Here is a 19,973-nt window from a genome sequence, read left to right as displayed (position 1 = left end):
CTTCATCTGACATGATTTGACGAGACAAAGTTCAGCCCATGTTAAATGTATCATAAACTTCTCAGGGATGCTATAGGTACATCCTTTAAAAATGCTGTATTGCAAAAGGATGCATAGCTGTGTATTGACGTGCGTGTAGGTGATATGACTGGATAGGGTTCAACAGTGCAAAGCTATTGAGCAGCACTACGAACATCAATGTAGCAATAGGACCAATAACACTCGAAATTGATGCACAAAATTTTATGCGTTGCTATGTGTATTGACGTGAGTGTGGATGGGTACTTCTGGTCAGGGTTCAACAATACTGAGCTATCCACCGTAGCTACAGTCATTGCTCCCTATGGTGGAATTTGGCAAGTGTGATTGAAGAAAGCTGATAACAACATTAGGTTTTGTAATGGTTGGCAGGATTTTGCTGAATACCATTCTATTTGTTATGGTTATTTTTTAGTCTTCAGATATGAAGGAAATTCAAGCTTCCATATTGTTATATTTTATAAGACTGCCATTGAGATTCAATATCCACGTAGGAAGAATTGTAAATTGGAAGATCATCAGGTAAAAATATCAAAAACTTAGATGAAGATGATACAAACATTTCTTCCTTAATGTACAAACCCATAAAACATGAAGTCAGAGAAAAGTTTGTTCTTAAAAAATTACCGATTATGTCCAGAGGAAGAGAGAGAGAGCAATCCAAGCAGGCAAAAAATTGAAGCCTAAAAATCCTTCTTTCATGGGTATCTCGTGGGCACATAATATGGTGAGCCTTTATACATAATGTGATTATGATGTTCTCTTAAATATGGCTTGGAAACATATATGGGAAGCAAGTATATTATTGGGAAGCAATTTGTCACACATCAATGTCTTGTGCTATTACCCTCCATCAAAACATATTAAGCAATGAGATTCGGGGAAGGCTGGGTTGCATTTTCGAAAGACAATAATTTAGAAAAAAGGAGATGTCACTGCCAATGAGGTGATGAAAGGACTCCTGTTGTGATTAGTGTCTCAATATTTCACTTGGTTGACCATCAGAGTTTGGACAAGGATAACTTGTTTAAAATTTAAACTAGTGATGTTTATGCTTATATTTAATTAGGGACTTTGATCACTACTATGGTTTATTTCTGATGGATGTGGTTTTAAGACTTTTCTCTGACCAGTTTGGTATGTCTTGTTCAAAACTATTCATAATTCCTGTGCTTCATCTGACATGACTTGTTGAGACAATACTGAGCTGTGTTCAATGTATCATGAACTTTTCAGCCATGCTCTGCATCCTTGAAAACGGTGCATTGCAAAAGAAGGCATATCTGTGTATTGACTGGACAGGGTTGAACAGTGCGAAGCTATTAAGCAGCACATGTAGCACTACGAACAACATCTGTGTACCAATGGTGGACAGCTCACACCCAAAATTGATGCATAGCCAATTCAGGGATGCTCTGCCTCTTCGAAAACGGTGCATTGCAAAGGGTTGCACATATGTGTATTCACGTGAGTGGGGATGGGTACGTGTGGTCAGGGTTCAATAGTTTCGAGATGTTGAGTTCACATGCAGAACTACATCAATCAAGTGTAGCAATGATGGACAGCTTACCCCCAAATATTTGCTTGCACTTTTGAAGGGTCCTCTGCATCCTTGAAAATAGTGCATTGCAAAATGTTGCATATCTGTTTATTCACGTGAGCATGGATGATATGACTGGACAGGGTTCAATAGTGTCGAGTTGTTGAGCAGCACATGCAGAACTGCGAACATGACTTCGCCGAACAGTGCCGAGCTGTGTTAGCCTTTTCCAACCTCACTTGCCAAATGCTAGTATTACGAGCAGTGAGTGTAGCAACAATAGAGAGTTTTATCCCCTTGTTTCCGTACAAACTTTTCAGGGAGTCTTTGCAGGTAGAAAATGTAGTTACATTTTCTCAACGTCAATGTAAAATTACATGAAGAAAACTATGCTTCCAAGTTTTACATCAATGGCTTCCGATCATCACAATTGCAATATTAGGGAGCTTCCAAGCAATGCTACAACAAACCAATAACTTGAATGAAACATTTGAAAGGCTGATCAGGCTTTTAGGCCTTTACCCTATTTTTAAGCAAACCAAATATCGTTGTGAGAGTGTTGGGTGAGCCATATGGATTTTCAGTGAGTGAGTGGTTAGTCTGGTTTGGACGAGTCTTTATGTAATGTATCTATATAAAGTAGGACACTATTACAACTAAGATACACAGATACGTGCATATTATATCGTGACTCAAACAACTCATATAAAAGAATTATTCGTATTATTGAATCATATGCGCGGTTGGTCTATGTGGTTTGGATCAGTCTGTATGTATTGAATCTATTAAATTTTCCTACAAGTAATGTGCAATAAATATAATTTGGAGGCATTTCACTTCCTAAGGTTTTCCCTACATTACAAAGCAAAGGACATTGTTCGTCCATGACCCACATTGCTTGAATGTAGCAACAAAGAACACGTATGAAAAAAATGAGAAAGTGATTTCACATAAACTTAGCCAAAAGTAATAAACAGTTAATCTTTAGAGTTGCAAAAGTTGAACATACATAATCATCATTTGTCACACATTAACAATAACATCATGTATTGCACATAATGTGTAGACATTAACAACAACGTCTAATGTTCGTAGGTAGAAATTTTTGGAAATCATCATTGCTTGAATCTGAGAAGTCTGAAATATCTGTTTCATCATCTAACGCAGTAATTTCATTAATAGACTTCATGGCTCGCTCTTGCGCCTTCCCCTTTAGATGCTTCCTAGCTTTTTGGATTGCGTGAAAACGATCTAGTCGCCTTTGCATTTGATTGTTCTCTTGTTCAAGACGAGCAAGTATGTTGGCAGGTTCATCTCTAGGTAACTCGGCAGAGCGTGCCTTAGGAACTCGTAACCCGTGCCATCGACAATACACCTCTAACTCACACCTCTTCTCGTATAGGGTTGACCATGGTGGTTCTGCTATAGTGAACTCTATTGCGGTGGTATCTGTACTTAGTTTTGTAGGTTTGCCCATGATGTGTCCGACGCTTCCAAGACTCTCATACGTGTATATTGGCATATTAACGAAATCTCTCTTCTTTCCAACCCATTTTTCTCCATAGTGGTCTGTGTATGTATGTAGTTGTTGATCTGTTGGAACTTGTGATGATGCATTTGTTGAAGTAGGTCCAAACTTGTTTCGCATTGTACGATTTGATGTTGAGGCATTGCGACTCATAGCTTAATCAATCTACGAAGTTAGCGGGGTAGAAAGTTAACATTATATCACTGGTGCATTTATAACCTCATTTCACGGTCCAGGCACTACATTTTCACTTATTAGGGCCTGTCATGTCAAACCCTTCGGGAAAAATGCTATATGAACAGGATTTTAAATGTTCCTAATGTCACATCAAAGGTGGGCAGTAGTTGCAACAGTAGATGTAATTATATTTAATTAGGGACTTTGATCACTACTATGGTTTATTTCTGATGGATGTGGTTTTAAGACTTTTCTCTGACCAGTTTGGTATGTCTTGTTCAAAACTATTCATAATTCCTGTGCTTCATCTGACATGACTTGTTGAGACAATACTGAGCTGTGTTCAATGTATCATGAACTTTTCAGCCATGCTTTGCATCCTTGAAAACGGTGCATTGCAAAAGAAGGCATATCTGTGTATTGACTGGACAGGGTTGAACAGTGCGAAGCTATTAAGCAGCACATGTAGCACTACGAACAACATCTGTGTACCAATGGTGGACAGCTCACACCCAAAATTGATGCATAGCCAATTCAGGGATGCTCTGCCTCTTCGAAAACGGTGCATTGCAAAGGGTTGCACATATGTGTATTCACGTGAGTGGGGATGGGTACGTGTGGTCAGGGTTCAATAGTTTCGAGATGTTGAGTGTCACATGCAGAACTACATCAATCAAGTGTAGCAATGATGGACAGCTTACCCCCAAATATTTGCTTACACTTTTGAAGGGTCCTCTGCATCCTTGAAAATAGTGCATTGCAAAATGTTGCATATCTGTTTATTCACGTGAGCATGGATGATATGACTGGACAGGGTTCAATAGTGTCGAGTTGTTGAGCAGCACATGCAGAACTGCGAACATGACTTCGCCGAACAGTGCCGAGCTGTGTTAGCCTTTTCCAACCTCACTTGCCAAATGCTAGTATTACGAGCAGTGAGTGTAGCAACAATAGAGAGTTTTATCCCCTTGTTTCCGTACAAACTTTTCAGGGAGTCTTTGCAGGTAGAAAATGTAGTTACATTTTCTCAACGTCAATGTAAAATTACATGAAGAAAACTATGCTTCCAAGTTTTACATCAATGGCTTCCGATCATCACAATTGCAATATTAGGGAGCTTCCAAGCAATGCTACAACAAACCAATAACTTGAATGAAACATTTGAAAGGCTGATCAGGCTTTTAGGCCTTTACCCTATTTTTAAGCAAACCAAATATCGTTGTGAGAGTGTTGGGTGAGCCATATGGATTTTTAGTGAGTGAGTGGTTAGTCTGGTTTGGACGAGTCTTTATGTAATGTATCTATATAAAGTAGGACACTATTACAACTAAGATACACAGATACGTGCATATTATATCGTGACTCAAACAACTCATATAAAAGAATTATTCGTATTATTGAATCATATGCGCGGTTGGTCTATGTGGTTTGGATCAGTCTGTATGTATTGAATCTATTAAATTTTCCTACAAGTAATGTGCAATAAATATAATTTGGAGGCATTTCACTTCCTAAGGTTTTCCCTACATTACAAAGCAAAGGACATTGTCCATCCATGACCCACATTACTTGAATGTCGCAACAAAGAACACGTATGAAAAAAATGAGAAAGTGATTTCACATAAACTTAGCCAAAAGTAATAAACAGTTAATCTTTAGAGTTGCAAAAGTTGAACATACATAATCATCATTTGTTACACATTAACAATAACATCATGTATTGCACATAATGTGTAGACATTAACAACAACGTCTAATGTTCGTAGGTAGAAATTTTTGGAAATCATCATTGCTTGAATCTGAGAAGTCTGAAATTTTTGTTTCATCATCTAATGCAGTAATTTCATTAATAGACTTCATGGCTCGCTCTTGCGCCTTCCCCTTTAGATGCTTCCTAGCTTTTTGGATTGCGTGAAAACGGTCTAATCGCCTTTGCATTTGATTGTTCTCTTGTTCAAGACGAGCAAGTATGTTGGCAGGTTCATCTCTAGGTAACTCGGCAGAGCGTGCCTTAGGAACTCGTAACCCGTGCCATCGACAATACACCTCTAACTCACACCTCTTCTCGTATAGGGTTGACCATGGTGGTTCTGCTATAGTGAACTCTATTGCGGTGGTATCTGTACTTAGTTTTGTAGGTTTGCCGACCATGATGTGTCCGACGCTTCCAAGACTCTCATACGTGTATATTGGCATATTAACGAAATCTCTCTTCTTTCCAACCCATTTTCCTCCATAGTGGTCTGTGTATGTATGTAGTTGTTGATCTGTTGGAACTTGTGATGATGCATTTGTTGAAGTAGGTCCAAACTTGTTTCGCATTGTACGATTTGATGTTGAGGCATTGCGACTCATAGCTTAATCAATCTACGAAGTTAGCGGGGTAGAAAGTTAACATTATATCACTGGTGCATTTATAACCTCATTTCACGGTCCAGGCATTACAATTTCACTTATTAGGGCCTGTCATGTCAAACCCTTCGGAAAAACGCTATATGAACAGGATTTTAAATGTTCCTAATGTCACATCAAAGGTGGGCAGTAGTTGCAACAGTAGATGTAAATGAGACATCTGTGCATCCAATTTCACAATTCTGTATTCACGTGAGTGTGGGTGTGAAACAGTGTCGACCTGGGTATCCACATCGTGTAGAGCACCGAACATGACTTGACTAAGCAGCAGCGTCTGTTGGCGCATGTGCTGCGATTGAAGGAGTTTGATATGACTACAGTTGGTGCTACAGAAGCAGGCTGGTGACGTGTGTTTAGAGTTGGAACTTGGTCACCTTCAAACTTCGCTATATTAATTGTGTTTTGTCTTTCACCAGCAAGTTCGCAATATTAATTTATTAATTATGTTTGGTCTTTCACAAAATAAATTATGAAGATCACAGTGTTTTCTGTGATTTGGTCATTTTGAATGTCTGTAAACATCATGGTGTGTAAATATGACGGTGTTCATTATCTTTGGTCATTAAACATTTACAGGTTAAAAGCATCACTTTGGTGTCAGAACCATCACTCTTACAAATTACGTAGCGCCATAGGCTGAAACACTGAAATTTCTCTTGTAATCGTAGCCAATTGATGTGAGACTGCATTTGAGGGAATACCTACTTACTCGACTATTCGATCAAATATCGTGGTCAAAGACTTGTCGGTTTGAAGCGAGGCCCAATTTGGTCTGAATACCACATCTGTTATACCGTAGATGTTGGTGGTGGCTTGAGCTCCTGGTTATATCTGTTTAATTGTGGACTTTACCTTTACAACATCTTAAACATCAGGGTGTTTATTATCGTTGGTCATTTTCAAGGATGGTAGTCAAAACGCTCTTCCCATAATTCGTGACTGTTGGTTAGAAGAGATTGCACATAGGTAAAACCATGTTCAACCCTGAAACTAAGCTCTCAAACAAACGCGTGCCATAATAATTTACAGGTTGAAAGCACCATTTTGCTCTTAGAACTTTGATGTTAGTGGCTTGAGGTCACTGTTATATCTGTTTAATCGTGTTTGGTCCTTCACAACATACTTAAACTTCACGATGTTTATTATCTTCAGCTCACTGTTATCTAATATATTATGTAAGGGGCCATCACTTCAGGTTTGGATTCCTCATATTTGATTAAAAAAAATCCGTTAGACCTAATGCTAGAGTGAATGAGGTCATGCGAAGTGTCGCTTTTATCTTTTTCGACGAGTCTGCACTGCAAGGTTTCATCAATAAATTATCTAATGAAAATATGATGCATGAGGAATAGTCCAGGCGAGTATCAAATTCAGAATAATATAATTGCTGATTTAAGATCGACAAAAATATCCAATTAGTGGAAAATACATGTAAGCTCAGCAAAACCTCCAATAAAAATAGTTGCCTGAAGTCAAGATATAGCTTCAGCCATTGTTCCAAGGAAAATCTCCTAGGTGGTTCATCGTTAATATCAAAACCTGTAAACGAATTGTGCTTTCACAAAACCTTCGATTTGTATTAATAATTACTATAATCTAAAAACACGTGAGCGTCGTACAGAATTATGAAATAAATGTTATTTACACACAGACTTGGATCTACTTGATATTATATAGAATCACATAATAACATAAAAAATTCTTAGCCCATTACATCCATTTCAATAATACTAATGATAGTAACGATGGGCATGAAACTAACCATCATATTAATATATGAAATTACTTTCAACGGATACCATGTTCTTCAAATTGCCACTAAAATAAAAAAATATAGAACTGTCATACAATTCTCCAAATATGTTATAGCAACCACGAACTGAAAATCGTCCCCCCCTTGGGTACAATACCCAATGGGAATCATCAAGAGTCAGATGGTGTAGAAGGTGAAACAGGACGTCTATAGTGAGCTAAGTCCGCTCGCATAGCTCCAACCTCGGCAAGAAGACCATGTAGAAGCTGACCATGGGCTGCCTGAGTCGTCATAACGGTCTCCATCATAGCATGAAGAGAGGGAGGAAGAGGGCATGTATGTGCTGCATCAACAGTGTCAACATCTATCTCATCATCACCATCCTCGGCAACAACAGATGTGGGATCCCCATGCATGTGCTCATCTTGAACATCTCCAGTACTAGACCGTACTCGTGGTCTGTTGGATGGACCAACACTGAGGTCGACAACCTTCTTTTGGGCAGTTCGCTGTTTCAGAAATTTGGCTCCTATAGGGGCTTGGATGTGAACCAACTCGTGGGAAGGAAAGTTCTTTAATCCTAAATATTTGAGGACCCTATGGATGAGAACTGGGAAAAACAAAGCATGCCTCTTATACTTGCTCCTACGCACCTTGACAATGGTTTCGATGAAAAGGGAAGGAAAACAAATGGAACTATTGGTGACAAGGGCGTAAAGCAAGATACACCTGTCTACAGGGATTGTATGGATATGAGAGATAGGGAAAATGTTGTGACAAGCTATCCTAAAGAAGATATAATTAAGCTCAGTCAACTCACTTGAGCTAATACTTCGGCCAGAATCCCGATTGTTTGATTGTCCACAAAGAACATCCATAACATCATCAATACGAGGAGACATAGAGTTTGGATAAGTAGGTGTACAAATTATAGGTACATCAAGGGCTTTAGATACGTGCTCCCTAGTTATTGTAAACGGTACACCACGTATGGACGATGTCACCTTGTGACCACCAAGATCCTCATGCACCGATAGATTCAAATAGAATTCTCTAATCAAGTCAGCTGGAGGGGGTTGTATGTATGTACATAGGGACAGCCAATGCCTAGACTGTAGATTCTCACGAACAAAAGGATGCAGTTCCTGTAAATTGATTTGCCTTTCTCCCCAAATACGCCTACACTTAATCAAGGTTTCAAAGGTTTGCTCATTTTCTGGCGTGAGGAACCTTAATTGATCAAACACCACTTCAGGTTCGGATGCAGCTTTGCATTTTCCCCTCTTAGTCCTCTTCGGACCCATAACTAATCGATGGTCAGTAGTGCAAACACGATCAGCTCACACAAAAACAGAACCAAAATGAAGTTTGAAGCAGAGAACAAAAATTGAAGAGTAACCAGCTACCATGTGTAGAAAATCATGCACACAATATACTGTCTACAGCAGTTTACAACAACACAATGAAAAAACAATATTCTTATTCACGGGTTGTTTAGTTGGTGCAATAATTGTAATGCATTTTGGTCCGAGTCAATAATTTGAAGTTAGAGACCTAGAGTATATAACAGAAGTCTTATCATATAGGAAACATACAAGTGGATTTAGGAACTGACATATATCATACCATTGTAGCTACATGTAGTAATTTTCACCAGCTTCTACAAAAAACAGAAAATAAATTGCACAATGTACAGTTCAGACATACAACCAGCATATATCTATACCACACACATATGGAGCCACTGGCAAGTTCATTTTGTGGAAGGAAGACAACCTATGACATAGGCAACCTTACTAACAACAATGCATTTGACTAGGCAAACACCCAATTTCATCACAATCTTCATAGACATAGACATAGAAGTGTGAAGCATCAAAATGCAAAATTTGAGAATAATGCACCAACAATGTGTAATTTCAAAGACAGCAACCGTTAAAAGAGTCTTACTATGTAAAATCCTCGACGAATTTGCGCGGGAAATTGTGGGTTTTAGCCGGATGAAGCGAGAGCAATCGAAGATGTAATTTCGGACAGCTGCAAGTTCTGCAGAACTGGGGAAGAGTTAATAAAAATGGGTAATAGAATGTAATGTCCATATAACTCGATTTTCATTAAATCGAGTTACATGCAATCAAATTTTCAGCACAAGGGCTTACACATAAACCGACTCTCCGTAAATCGAGTTATGTGTAGCACAAATAACAAGAATCCAATTAATGTTGGAACGGCTTTCTCATAACTCGATGTTACAGAAAACGAGTTAATTTCAAATAACTCGATTATACATAACTCGAGTTATTTTTCTGGGCCCCCAGATATTTGGACTGGTCCAGATGCAGTCCAAGACGAATCGAAGTTTAAAGGTAGGCCTGCCACAATACTCGATTCCACTTAAATCGAGTTATGTGCAGTGGAGAATTCAAATTCCTCGAGATTTGGAAAATCGAGTTACGTTGTACACATGCACCCACCCAGCCCATATATTTGGACTGGTCCAGATGCTTTTGCAACACTATTGTTATTTATTTTCCCCTTATATTCATCCTTGCTTTTGCAACACTATTGTTCTTTTGAAGGACTACTGCAACAAAAAAAAAAAAAAAATATCATCCATTTTGTGTAGATTTGATTTCAATATAATTTAATTATCTTATCCAGAAGCATGAGTATGCTCTCTCGAATTTTAATGTTTTTGTACATGCAGGGAGCTTGGCATTGGAATAGTTCCATACAGTCCTCTTGTTCGTGGTTTTTTAGCTGGCAAAGGAGCCGTGGAAAATTTGGCTGCAAATAGCGTATTGGTACATATTTCACCAGTATTTTGTGTTATTCATTTGTAAGATACAAAGATTTTTCAGGAAACAATGATATTTTTCTTTGAGCAACGATTCATCAAGTTCATTGAAGAAAACAGTACCTATTTTAGTCCTTGCAGTTTACAAGAAGTTCCAACTTCATCTATAACATTTGAAAAATTGCTACCAAGTGAAATTTTGAAAATTTAGCTATCAAGCTTTTCAATTTGCCACATTATATTGATTGACACAATTGATGGATTAACTTCTCACTTATTTTTTAAACATCTAAATTTGCAAACATCAAAAATAATGACTAACCTATGTTGCACATGGTGTTATTGTATTAAAGTGTTACAATATATACAAAACATACAACAATGTCATCTAAAAAGAACAAAATCCTATAGCAATAACAATGTTGACCCCCCTAAAATAAAATCCAAGAGTCGCCATTCAATGTAATATAATTGAATGACATGCAAAAAGGCCAAAATCCAAACAAAAGCGCAGAAAAAAAATACAGCATCACATTCATTTTAAAATACATATGAAAGTTCATCATAGTAATTAAAACTTTTCCAAGAGTGAAACTCTAAACATCACAAAAGTACCCAATCAATAAAGTTGCAAACTGGGATGAACAAAATAGGGATGAATAGTAAAGTTGCAAAGTAAACACACTCTGAACATCACATAATATTATCATCACTTTGCATCCACCCTAACCACTTAGTCTTGGCACTTGAAAATGTGGACGTTGAACAGAACACCGTCCCTCATAATCAGCTCAAATACGCAAACATCTCCTACTTGCAAACTATTTTCCCTCACAAATGCAGTCCAACCAGCTGATACGACACATGATGAACCCCCACGTCGTTCATAAATGTATAGCTTCACAGGCCATAATCGGTCCACAATCTGGAGCTTGACAGGGAGTATACTTGCTTTGGTGTAGTCCTTGGTAAACCCGTCTCTTGGTAAGTAGTTGATAATGTCTTGGGGTAAACTCTGTACAAGGAACAATAATATATATTTAACAAATATATTCCAGCAACAAGTATCTATTTGATCTACATCTTTTCACCTAAAAACACAAATAAGAAAAAATAATTCCAAACAAAATGTCCAGCCACAAGTATCTAGTGTGACAATCTTTCTAATTGATCTATGAAAAATGATAGTTAATGGGAGTTGCATTTCTAAATTACAAAAATATTCCATTTTAGTGAAGCTAAAAGCTTACCGCACGATCCTTGCCATTAACGTAGGATGGACGCATGATAACAGTGAAAAGGGGATTTTCTGATGTAAAAGCATTGGCTATAACAAGATTTTTAGCTACACCACCGTCTTTCTTAGGATGGGCTGATCCTGAAAGAAGTTGAAAATACGAAGTCATGCACATAAAATTAATAGAGCAGAAGCTAAACAAATCAACCACTTGCTTACAAAAGTGTAACATTCAAACCTGAACCCTCTCCCCTATAAAAGTGTTTGATGATTTCAACAGAGCTATCATCACTCTCATCATCTTCGATCCTATGAACTTGGAGTTCGTCGTCTAAAGTATAGTCTATTTCTGTTGCAGTGGCATCAAATATGAGTACATGAAACTGTGAATTTCCTTCATATTTGAAAACCAGCAAGTGGCCCACGGCTACACCATGAGAGCTTGCAAATTCGGACCAACCATTTTGAAACCAAACCCCCCCAGCATGTTGTGTCAACTTGACTTTCCATTTTCTACCATTTGGAATAGTGAGAAAGGCCATATCTGACAGGTCCACTCCAAATTTCTGCACGAACTTATCTGGAATCCGCTGTAAAAAGAATCTCCATAACATAAATGCAGGCTAGGGAAAAATAAACACATGCAATCAATCCTTATACACAATGGTAGAAAATAAAAGTTTGAATGATGGCAGAATACTTCTTAGTTACAGCCCCCCACCCCCACACAAAAAAGAAAAGAAAATCAAACAAAATAAAATGTAATCCAGCCCAGTTATATTTAATAGCTATAACAGTAACAAATCTTATGAATTTTGAAACCAAATTATACAACCTAATCTTATAACCAAAATAACCATCAACAGCTGTCAACATTTTACATTTCTCTGTTGTTGTTGAAATGTAAAAAATTTTGGGGAAATGTTGTATTTTGATAATGTGTCTGTGATTTGGTTTTGGGGTGTTGGGGAAACATTGAAGATGACCCACTTTTGTTTATGGGCAGGATTTGGATTTAGACGTACTAATTTTTGCCACTTAGCCACTTCATAAGTTTGTGAACTCTAAAAAACAAATGATAAAAAGAGTGAACGATTTCTATATCCTAGTTTGATCCCAGGACACAGTTTCACAGTTTAAATGGAGTTATACATCTGTGGTGACCCTATAAGCCCAATCACATTTTCAAGAAAATGCCATCAGCATGTGCTCTGTATTTATTTTTCCTCAGTCTCTACCATGCGCTTATCCCTGTTTCATTTTTTGTTCATATAAAAGTGTACGATGCAAAAGTACTCTGTTATGTGACTGTGTTCTTCTTAAAGTGTAACCTACGTATTGCAAAATGAAAGTTTTTCTGACTACATGTAACAAATGTACATTTTTTCAAGAATCACAAATAAAGAAGATGAAGTGTACGAAGTGTATAATTAGCATATGATTTTCAAAGGAATCTAGTTTATAAATTTGAGCATACTTACAAGCTTTCCTTCTTGAACAGCATTCGGCAGAATAATCTTGAAAAAGTGTGGGGACCAATCAGCAGGACCATCGTCATTGTCTCCCCGCCATTGAGATGCCATTTTTCTGGTTCTCCAAACTTTCGCTGAGAAGAAGTTGAACAGTTGTTGCTTCGTACGTTTGAGCACTAAATAGTGGGTTGGTCATACACATAACCCGATTATTAATAAATCGAGTTATGTGTACTGGGACTAAAAGGAGTCCATGCTGTGCGCAGTATCTCAGAGGAATCCATGTTGTGCGTGGTGGTTTGTAAGGAACTCCATTTCAAGTAACTCGATATCCTGAACATCAGGTTAAAGTATAATTACTCGATACTACAGAAATCGAGTTTAATTGGACTGGTCCCGAGGCAGTCCAAGAGGAATCTAACTGTAGATGTGTCCTCAACGTATCTCGACGTTACAGATCTCGAGTTTTCTCCACATAACTCGGTAATACGTAACCCGAGTTACGGTGACCAGGCTTCCCCACCCAGCCTAGATAATTGGACTGGCCCAGAGGCAGTCCAAGAGGAATCTAAGTGTAGAGAACTTATTTGCAACGTATCTAGATGCTTAAAATATCGAGTTATTTTGAACATAACTCGGTAATGCCTTAATCGAGTTACGTTGACTGGCTTCCCGAACCAGCCCAGGTATTTGGACTGGTCCAGAGGCAGTCCAAGAGGAATCTAAGTGTGCACGGTCTTCAACGTATCTCGATTCTGTAGATATCGAGTTATTTTCAACATAACTCGGTAATAACTTAATCGAGTAATACCTGGACTGCCTTCCCGACCCAGCCCAGTTATTTGGACTGGTCCAGAGGCAGTCCAAGAGGAATCTAAGGGTGCACAATGGTCTTCAACGTAACTCGGTACCCTATAAATCGAGTTATGTTGAACGTAACTCGGATCTAGAGAAATCGAGTAACCCAGATACTTGACAATTGAATATGGATACAGTCGTAGGGGATGGAAAATGGACTGCTACGTAACTCGTTATCTAGAAAATCGAGTTTCATTTAGTATAACCTTTCTTCTTGTAGTTTTGCTTTCGACTTCCACTGTTCACACCCATTCAGTATCATGCTTATTCATAGTAAAAGTGGACCTGCTGACAACCATGCTGTGAACAACAAGTCATCCATACAAATCATAACCAACCACATCCATCAGTAACATTCCCCCATTTGCATTACGCGAATAGAAAAATCATCCATATATACAAGCTTATTTGTAAGTAAAGACATACTATGCATTTAAATCAGTTGATGTACAAAAATAAAAAGTTCCATTTCTGCATTTTAAACATTCTTCACAATTGTAAGTTGAAACTTGGACAGCATCTGCCAACAATGGTTTTAGGCAAACATGGAGTCATAGCATTTGAGTGACACCTTCTTTTTGTTCTTTTCAGAAGTTGCCTCCTTTCTGAGGAGTAGCCAACACAGAAATTAGTATACAACCCATGGTAATTAATAAATTGAATTGACAAATATAGAAGAGCATTCAGGCTTGCCTGCTTAAATGAGGAGCATCTACAGTTACACCTTGGCAACAATTACAAATCTGCAGCAAAACATATACAGTTAGGGAAATAGAGACCTCATGAATACTAGAATATGTACACGACAAACAATAAGATTGAAAGAACACCAAAACTGGGACAAAAGACTTGGAATGGTAATATGTAGGAGTTAAGACTAACTGCAACTACTCGAAGAAGTAATCACAAGATTGCCCAAAGTGGAGCTACATTTGATACAATGGTATTACTATCATGGTTCCGATCTACAAATTACTGCCCACATCTTAATTATAACTCATATAATGTAATATCTAAACATGTAAAGAAGAATAACTTATGATACCCCCTTGTTAGTATGATTTGTAATTGTTACCTGCTACATAGCACCATGGCTTGTTGAAGCCACATTTCGAGTTGGACATGTACGATGGTTATGACCCTCTTGGCGACACAACCCACACTTCAACTTTGGTCCATTCTCAATCCACAATGAGGTTGGCAACTCCCTATCCTCGTCATCCATCTCATTGCGGATTCTCGTGGACTTGGGCCGACCTTTCTCACGGATCAACCGCTGGTTTGGCATCACGGTTCTCCTTTCTGTTGGCTCCGGCCATTCTAACCTATCTTTTAGTGGTTGGAATATAGGCTCATAGCTGTGATACCGTTCTTCAAGGCGGTAGAAATGATCCATATACTCAGTGGCATCATGGTTGTGTTTGGCACAAACTGCTATCAAGTGGGAACAAGGGATCTTGTTTGCTTCCCATTTGCCGCACGTGCATGTCATGTCTATGAGGGAAACCCTATGGGTGTGATCTCCCCCGCCAGTGTTCAACAGTGAAGACTGTGTCTCCACTGTATATAACCGTTGTTGCGCACTCATCCTTCTAACAATATGGAGCTTCGCCTTCTCTTGATTTTCCTCGAAATTGTCATAGGCATATTTGCACCACACTTGCCCCTCTTCCAACTTCTCAAGGGTTTTGTTTCGACGTTCGTCAAAGTATGAGTTCACCTTGTAAAATGTAAACTTCACCATTGCAGTTATGGGCAAGCTACGTGCGCCCTTAAGTACCCCATTGAACACTCTGACAGGTTGGTTGTCATTGCCCCATATCGGTGCCCATGGTCATGTACAAGTGTCCACTTTTCTTGATTTACCTCCTTAAGATAGTCGTACGCAGCCGGGTTGACATTCTTGATGCAATCCATGGTGTTCTCAAACTTCCTAACTTGATTCGCAGTTGCTGCGTTCCATACCAAGTTCTTCAACGGCACACTATTGAAGTTAGTGTTAACATTGCTTACTAAATGGCAGAGGCAATACCGGTGATGGGTTAACGGCGGTTGCAAGTAGCCCCTAGTGGTGTCATCGAAGCATGATTGTATCCCACGATGCCTGTCGGATATTATACACAAATTGGTGCGGTCTGTAACATAGGTCAACAGGCATGCCAAGAACCATCCCCATGTCTCCGTGCTCTCGCTTTTGACAACGGCAAATGCGAGTGGATAAATCTCGTTGTTACCATCTGTTGCCATTGCTATCAACAGCTTTCCTTTGTACTTGCCATAAAGGTGCGTTGCATCTATGCTTATCACCGGCCTGCAATGCCTAAACCCTCTAATACACGAACCGAAAGCCCAAAACGCGGAGTTGAATATACAAGTCCCCGGGACATGGGGGTCACACTTTAATGTGGTCACAGTATCCGGATCTGCATCAGACAATGGAGCTAGAAATCGTGGCAATTCTGCGTACGACTCGTCAAAATCCCCGTAAATACGTGCAACTGCCTTCTGTTTGGCTTCCCAAACCTTGTACATAGTTACATCATGCCCATGCCTTGCATGCAACATACTACGCAAGTCCCTTACCTTTCGGGTTAGGTCTTCCCGTACATACTTCTCAAGTGCAATGGAGATGAACTTTGAATCCATCATCCGCCCATCAATTGGTAGCTAGAGGGATGAGCAACTATGAGGACCCTTACATGTACTAATAACCCACATCTCGTGCTTCTTGCTGCAATTGGCCCGAATTGACCACAGACATGCCTCATTCTTACACCGCACTACCAGCCTATTGGTGTCAGACTTGATGACCTTGTATTGCTTATTATGCTCCACAGAGTAGAGGGTCAACACATATTGAACAGAGGCTTTATTCTTGAATAGCATCCCCCTTGCTGGGTGGTCATCTTTATGCCAATTTGTAAGATGTCCTGTACCCAATGCAGGTGATGGGTCATTAATATTGTCCCATGTGTTTGATGTGAACCATTCTGGGATAGGAACTGTTGTAAGGCAATCCTCCTCGTTATTTTCGATCAGTGGTACATCTAAGACCTCCGCGTTGTCCACTGGTCCATCAATATCAATGAACTCTTCATACACATCTCGGCTGCCATCAATATCAATTCCGCCGTCCATATCAGCTTGGACATGCTCATATGTGTGAGTAGACCCTCCCACATCATGTGTATTGGTGGCGCCCACCACTTCGGTGTTGTCCAAATGATCAACCGCACTACATGGTTCATTATTGTAGGGGAAAGGCGTGGCATAGGCAAAGGGAGGATGCACGTCAACCGACAATGAGTGTGGCTCTTCCACCCCACTGGCATGTTGTGAACTTGCACTACCATGGAACCCAACAGCCTCAACAGTTACATACAAGTCGGACGCTATGAACTGGGGGGTCCGCTTAATCACTGCCCACATCATGTCCACGTCAGCATTGCAACCCAACGGATTTGAGTTGTAGACAACCTGAGTACTAACAAGTATCTGGGGGGCACGGTACACAATGGATATCTTATGTGACTCCTTGTCCAACCGTAGAGCTTCCATTATCTTCCGGTGCATTTTTCTCAAGTGTGTTCCCCATTTCAACTCAATGAACTTCTGCTTCACTGACTCGCCTTTATAGGACAGCCCATGCAAGTCATGGAAATATTGTTCCCCATCATAGTAAACGTAGAAGCAGTGACGACCCATGCCAGACCTGGATAAGGACAATTAATTGTGGTTATCATGCAGAAGATAGGGGGTTATGTTAATGCAACAGTAATTAATCTTTTACAGATGCACTATGATGCTATCCTAATTATAGGTGTACACACTTGATTCGTTTGGACACAAACATTGGCCTTTTAGGGGAGACATGCCACAACAAAGAATCAGGGTGTTTGTAATATCGCTTGGTAAGGATGCAATATGGAGTAGGAAAATGCAAACATGGTCAGTAAAACTTGTTCACCTCGCAGGCTTTCTTTTTCAGAACCCACACAATAAAGACTTTCAGAACTGAAAGAGCCATACAATTTAAACCTCAGTATACATTACACAGCATTGTTAATATGTATGAATGAATGCATATGTCATCATATTAATTCACCGTACAATGTTTGTTTATATATATGTTTATTTAGAATGATTATATACATATTTCCCAAAAGAATTCTCAAAAATAATTATTATATACATTACTATATAAAACTCGACATATTTAGGAACAATATGTATACAATGTCACTATCACACACACACACACACACATAAGATTATTCTCACATAAGTCATAATAGTACTGTTATCTAATTAATCGTTTCTTGGACAATTTTTTCCAGGATTTTCAATGTATTAACAGTTTTTGCAATTCCTAACAAAATGTTTCAAAAAATTGGTGCCCTAAGCACATACATTATATGTAAACATACCTATACATGTGTGTGTGTATATATATATATATATACATGTGATCATATATGGGTAGGTAGCTTTGTTTATATTTACATATATTTGCATATACATAGGGACATACATGTATATATATATATATATATGTGTGTGTGTGTGTATGTGTGTGTATATATATATACATATATTTGGGAATGCCACATATACATCTTATGATATGGGTAAGTACGTTTGTCTATATATACATATATCTATACATACATACATTTATGTATATATATACACACACATAATGTCAGAATGGTTGTAGAAAGCAATCCAAATTATAAGTTGTAATGTAAGTCAATCCATTTATAAGTAGTTATGTAAGTGAATATATACCTGTCAGGGAAGATATGCCAGAACAAAGAAGAAGGGGACCACAGCAACAGCACGCCTGGTGAGGATGCAATAATGACAAGGAAAATGGCAGAAGAGTTAGCAAACTTTGTTCACCTCATAGGCTTTCTTTTTCAGAGACCAGACAGTGAAGGTTTTCAACACAGATAGAGCCAGACACGTGCATGGATTCTGAAATGTGGGGAGGGGGACAACATGACTCGATATTAAGGAAATCGATTTTATATAAAACTCGATACCACATAAATCGAGTTACCGTTGACAAGACTATTGAAATGACGGAGTTTCAGAAACTCGGTTAATAAGAAGTCGAGTTATATGTAACTCCGCATGCTATAACTCGATTTATATAGAATCGAGTTTTAGCCCCATTTCCTCTACAAAAGCCCACTTCACACGTTAGAAGGTGCAACCACATTCTAGTGCAAAGAATTCCCACCATTGCGTTTTTGTAGAGCAGGATGGGACGAACCTATGTTGTGTTTAACGGTCGTGTTCCAGGCATATACGACAGTTGGGTAGATGCGAGTAGACAAGTTCATAAATTCCCAAATGCCAATCACAAATCATATAAAGATCGAAGGGAAGCCGAAGCTGCATACATGGAGTATTTGCATGGTAATGGTATGGGCGTGCATGGTGGTGCGTCTACATCGTCGGAAACTCCAAACATATCAACCTCAACTCCACATAGCACTTCTCAAAGCGAAGGAACCAACTATGGCAATGGAGACATTAGGCACACTTTGTTAAGGTATCAGTTGGAAGTTGCCATTGAGGAGCGTGACCACGCAAGGAGGATCGCAACGTTGAGTGCAAACATGTTGAATGAAGTGGTGGCTCATGTTGTGGGGGATGATGAAGTTGATGCACCCACGAGACAACGTACGGATGCATGAATGCAAAAGTACGACTTCTTGTTGTGGTATTTAGTAAGATATGTGTATACTTCCAAGTACCATCTGTTGTCATGTGTGCTTTAAGTAGAAGTGTCATCGTTTTCCAATTGTTTCACTAGCAGATATGTATATATAGAAAAATAACCTTATTATTTTTGTTTTTGGACTACTTTGGTCTTATTCGGTCCATTATATCTACTTTGGTCTTATTCGGTCCACTGTGGTTTCTAGGAAAATCGGTGTACTACATTCTATTTACTCTATTTGATCCTATTCAGTCAACTTTGGTCGTACCCCGTCTATTTGATTCACTGCAGTCCATTATTGTGTAGTTACAAAATACTAGATCAACCTATACACAATGAGCCACGATTAACGAATGTACATGACGTAAAAAACAACAATGAATTGCATAACCTCTACATGAACGATTTGGAAATCCTCCTCGTTGGAGG

At 38.9% G+C, this 19,973-nt stretch overlaps 3 protein-coding genes across 3 annotated transcripts; all 3 read right to left on the bottom strand.

Moving 5' to 3' along the window:
* Positions 1-10,979: 10,979 nt before the first annotated feature.
* Positions 10,980-13,066, bottom strand: LOC115965071 (B3 domain-containing transcription factor VRN1-like). The gene is made up of 4 exons (XM_031084275.1): positions 12,965-13,066; positions 11,722-12,073; positions 11,497-11,624; positions 10,980-11,261 (listed from the first exon to the last, which is right to left on the bottom strand). Exons 1-4 carry the CDS (start codon positions 13,064-13,066, stop codon positions 10,980-10,982), a joined length of 864 nt encoding a protein of 287 aa, XP_030940135.1.
* Positions 13,067-15,562: 2,496 nt separating this feature from the next.
* LOC115965070 lies at positions 15,563-16,459 on the bottom strand. The gene has a single exon (XM_031084274.1). The coding sequence runs from the start codon at positions 16,457-16,459 to the stop codon at positions 15,563-15,565; it is 897 nt and encodes a 298-aa protein (XP_030940134.1).
* A 21-nt stretch (positions 16,460-16,480) lies between these two features.
* On the bottom strand, positions 16,481-17,518 carry LOC115965069. Its single transcript, XM_031084273.1, has one exon. It carries the CDS (start codon positions 17,516-17,518, stop codon positions 16,481-16,483), a length of 1,038 nt encoding a protein of 345 aa, XP_030940133.1.
* Between the last annotated feature and the right edge of the window lie 2,455 nt (positions 17,519-19,973).

The sequence above is a fragment of the Quercus lobata genome, chromosome 10 (assembly GCF_001633185.2).
Source record: "Quercus lobata isolate SW786 chromosome 10, ValleyOak3.0 Primary Assembly, whole genome shotgun sequence".
NCBI lineage: Eukaryota > Viridiplantae > Streptophyta > Magnoliopsida > Fagales > Fagaceae > Quercus > Quercus lobata.
Note: the sequence above shows the minus strand (reverse complement) of the source record. Positions and strands in the feature narration are given on the sequence as shown.

What these genes read in the sequence shown, in the direction of transcription:
- LOC115965071 (XM_031084275.1), bottom strand. Translation starts at nt 13,066, where the DNA reads ATGGCATCTCAATGGCGGGGAGACAATGACGATGGTCCTGCTGATTGG. An exon ending in CTGTTCAAGAAGGAAAGCTT is followed by an intron (nt 12,074 to 12,964) that starts GTAAGTATGCTC and finishes TTCTTTTTACAG; the next exon opens with CGGATTCCAGATAAGTTCGT. An exon ending in TTAATGGCAAGGATCGTGCG is followed by an intron (nt 11,262 to 11,496) that starts GTAAGCTTTTAG and finishes TTCCTTGTACAG; the next exon opens with AGTTTACCCCAAGACATTAT.
- LOC115965070 (XM_031084274.1), bottom strand. Translation starts at nt 16,459, where the DNA reads ATGGATTCAAAGTTCATCTCCATTGCACTTGAGAAGTATGTACGGGAA.
- LOC115965069 (XM_031084273.1), bottom strand. Translation starts at nt 17,518, where the DNA reads ATGGGTCGTCACTGCTTCTACGTTTACTATGATGGGGAACAATATTTC.